Raw genomic sequence first — 4,015 nt, 5'->3', positions numbered from 1 at the left:
GACAAATACCACAGTGACAAATACTACAATGACAAATACTACAGTGACAAATACTACAGTGACAAATACTACAGTGACAAATACTACAATGACAAATACTACAGTGACAAATACTACAGTGACAAATACTACAATGACAAATACTACAATGACAAATACTACAGTGACAAATACTACAGTGACAAATACTACAATGACAAATACTACAGTGACAAATACTACAATGACGAATACTACAGTGACAAATACTACAGTGACAAATACTACAGTGACAAATACTACAGTGACAAATACTACAGTGACAAATACTACAATGACAAATACTACAATGACAAATACTACAGCGACAAATACTACAATGACAAATACTACAATGACAAATACTACAATGACAAATACTACAGTGACAAATACTACAATGACAAATACTACAATGACAAATACTACAATGACAAATACTACAGTGACAAATACTACAGTGACAAATACTACAATGACAAATACTACAATGACAAATACTACAATGACAAATACTACAATGACAAATACTACAATGACAAATACTACAATGACAAATACTACAGTGACAAATACTACAATGACAAATACTACAATGACAAATACTACAGTGACAAATACTACAGTGACAAATACTACAATGACAAATACTACAATGACAAATACTACAATGACAAATACTACAATGACAAATACTACAATGACAAATACTACAATGACAAATACTACAGTGACAAATACTACAATGACAAATACTACAATGACAAATACTACAGTGACAAATACTACAATGACAAATACTACAATGACAAATACTACAATGACAAATACTACAGTGACAAATACTACAGTGACAAATACTACAGTGACAAATACTACAGTGACAAATACTACAATGACAAATACTACAATGACAAATACTACAATGACAAATACTACAATGACAAATACTACAATGACAAATACTACAGTGACAAATACTACAGTGACAAATACTACAATGACAAATACTACAATGACAAATACTACAATGACAAATACTACAATGACAAATACTACAATGACAAATACTACAGTGACAAATACTACAGTGACAAATACTACAGTGACAAATACTACAATGACAAATACTACAGTGACAAATACTACAGTGACAAATACTACAGTGACAAATACTACAGTGACAAATACTACAATGACAAATACTACAATGACAAATACTACAGTGACAAATACTACAGTGACAAATACTACAATGACAAATACTACAGTGACAAATACTACAATGACAAATACTACAATGACAAATACTACAGTGACAAATACTACAGTGACAAATACTACAATGACAAATACTACAATGACAAATACTACAATGACAAATACTACAATGACAAATACTACAGTGACAAATACTACAATGACAAATACTACAGTGACAAATACTACAGTGACAAATACTACAGTGACAAATACTACAGTGACAAATACTACAGTGACAAATACTACAATGACAAATACTACAATGACAAATACTACAATGACAAATACTACAATGACAAATACTACAATGACAAATACTACAGTGACAAATACTACAATGACAAATACTACAGTGACAAATACTACAGTGACAAATACTACAATGACAAATACTACAGTGACAAATACTACAGTGACAAATACTACAGTGACAAATACTACAGTGACAAATACTACAGTGACAAATACTACAGTGACAAATACTACAATGACAAATACTACAGTGACAAATACTACAGTGACAAATACTACAATGACAAATACTACAATGACAAATACTACAGTGACAAATACTACAGTGACAAATACTACAGTGACAAATACTACAGTGACAAATACTACAATGACAAATACTACAATGACAAATACTACAGTGACAAATACTACAATGACAAATACTACAATGACAAATACTACAATGACAAATACTACAGTGACAAATACTACAATGACAAATACTACAGTGACAAATACTACAGTGACAAATACTACAGTGACAAATACTACAGTGACAAATACTACAGTGACAAATACTACAATGACAAATACTACAGTGACAAATACTACAATGACAAATACTACTAGCTGACTCCTGAAACAAAATCCCTCTGTGATGTCATCAATATGCGACGTTGCAGGGACAATTTTTTTAATCATGAATATTATTGTCAAACTGGGGGGAAATATGCAACAAATCGGTAAAAAAAAATCTTAAATATGATCATGTGAAACATTAACAAACAAAACAAAACAAAATACAAAATAAAACTCTCCTAAATACAAAATAAAAACATTTAGGTCGTTTTTTGGGCCGTGTATTGAACAAAAAGTACTTAAATTAGCTTCTAAAATCGTCACAATGATTATTGTTTGGTTGCTATGGTGATATCGTGACCCGAATAATCACATTCATCGATTAACCCGACAGTAGAATGTGTGGTCCGGGGAGCGGAGGTTTATATTAGAATAAAATAATCAAGTGTAGTAAGCGTTACCTGTGGTCACTGTCGCTGACCCTCGGCGTGTGGCGTGTGTGTGAGTGTAGTAAGCGTTACCTGTGGTCACTGTCGCTGACCCTCGGCGTGTGGCGTGTGTGTGAGTGTAGTAAGCGTTTCCTGTGGTCACTGTCGCTGACCCTCGGCGTGTGGCGTGTGTGTGAGTGTAGTAAGCGTTTCCTGTGGTCACTGTCGCTGACCCTCGGCGTGTGGCGTGTGTGTGAGTGTAGTAAGCGTTTCCTGTGGTCACTGTCGCTGACCCTCGGCGTGTGGCGTGTGTGTGAGTGTAGTAAGCGTTACCTGTGGTCACTGTCGCTGACCCTCGGCGTGTGGCGTGTGTGTGAGTGTAGTAAGCGTTACATGTGGTCACTGTCGCTGACCCTCGGCGTGTGGCGTGTGTGTGAGTGTAGTAAGCGTTACATGTGGTCACTGTCACTGACCCTCGGCGTGTGTGTGAGTGTAGTAAGCGTTACCTGTGGTCACTGTCGCTGACCCTCGGCGTGTGGCGTGTGTGTGAGTGTAGTAAGCGTTACCTGTGGTCACTGTCGCTGACCCTCGGCGTGTGGCGTGTGTGTGAGTGTAGTAAGCGTTTCCTGTGGTCACTGTCACTGACCCTCGGCGTGTGTGTGAGTGTAGTAAGCGTTACCTGTGGTCACTGTCACTGACCCTCGGCGTGTGGCGTGTGTGTGAGTGTAGTAAGCGTTACCTGTGGTCACTGTCGCTGACCCTCGGCGTGTGTCTGAGTGTCGTAAGCATTACCTGTGGTCACTGTCACTGACCCTCGGTGTGTGGCGTCCGCAGCCGGAGCAGTCGGGCCTGTACGAGCTGCTGATGGGCGGAGCCTGCTACTGCCTGGGCATGGTCTTCTTCAAGAGCGACGGCATCGTCCCGTTCGCCCACGCCATCTGGCACCTCTTCGTCGCCATGGGAGCCGCCGTGCACTACTACGCCATATGGAAGTACCTGTACGCCCCGCCGGCCAATCGGGTGCAGACGTCCAGATGACATCACCGCTGACCAGGAAGTGACCCAGTGTTGAAGGGGGAGGCTAGCGATGGACGTGCTAATGCTACGCGATCGCGATGCTATTGACGTCTCGTGTGGGTTTGGGGCATTTTGTGTGGTCAGTTTGAGGGTTTCAACCAACTCCTATATTATTATACTTTATTTATGTATTTATCTATGTATTTATGTATGTTTTTCTTTATTTATTTTCAACAGTCTAATGAGTAAAAATGGCAGAGCAATTAGGCAAAAATATGGCCATATGTTTGCCATTATTTTATTATATTATTTTTCATGTTTTTTTTAATGATTTATTTATAAGCGAAGAGTCAATTTGTAAACGTCACTTCGACTTGTGGGCCGTATTGTGAATTTTAAACTCTATATATATCGTATCGGCAACAGCAGCAAACAAAATTCAAGTAAAAATTGATTAAACGTGTCGATCTAATAAG

General features: G+C 38.2%; 1 protein-coding gene across 2 annotated transcripts in view; it reads left to right on the top strand.

The window, feature by feature from the left end:
* The window catches only part of LOC140377522 (monocyte to macrophage differentiation factor 2-like), a 26,039-nt gene extending 22,356 nt beyond the window's left edge, over positions 1–3,683 (top strand). The window contains exon 7 of one of the 2 annotated variants that reach the window (XM_072462960.1): positions 3,357–3,683. In XM_072462960.1, the coding sequence (XP_072319061.1) occupies positions 3,357–3,560 (204 nt within the window). In that variant the 3' untranslated portion in view covers positions 3,561–3,683. The remainder of the gene's footprint in view (positions 1–3,356) is intronic. The other variant, XM_072462962.1, reaches the window with a different exon arrangement.
* The last annotated feature ends 332 nt before the right edge of the window (positions 3,684–4,015 follow it).

The sequence above is a fragment of the Eucyclogobius newberryi genome, unplaced genomic scaffold (assembly GCF_026437365.1).
Source record: "Eucyclogobius newberryi isolate DKJ021-1_F unplaced genomic scaffold, fEucNew1.0.hap1 SCAF_4, whole genome shotgun sequence".
Taxonomy (NCBI): domain Eukaryota; kingdom Metazoa; phylum Chordata; class Actinopteri; order Gobiiformes; family Gobiidae; genus Eucyclogobius; species Eucyclogobius newberryi.
This window is presented reverse-complemented; position numbering and strand designations above follow the sequence as displayed.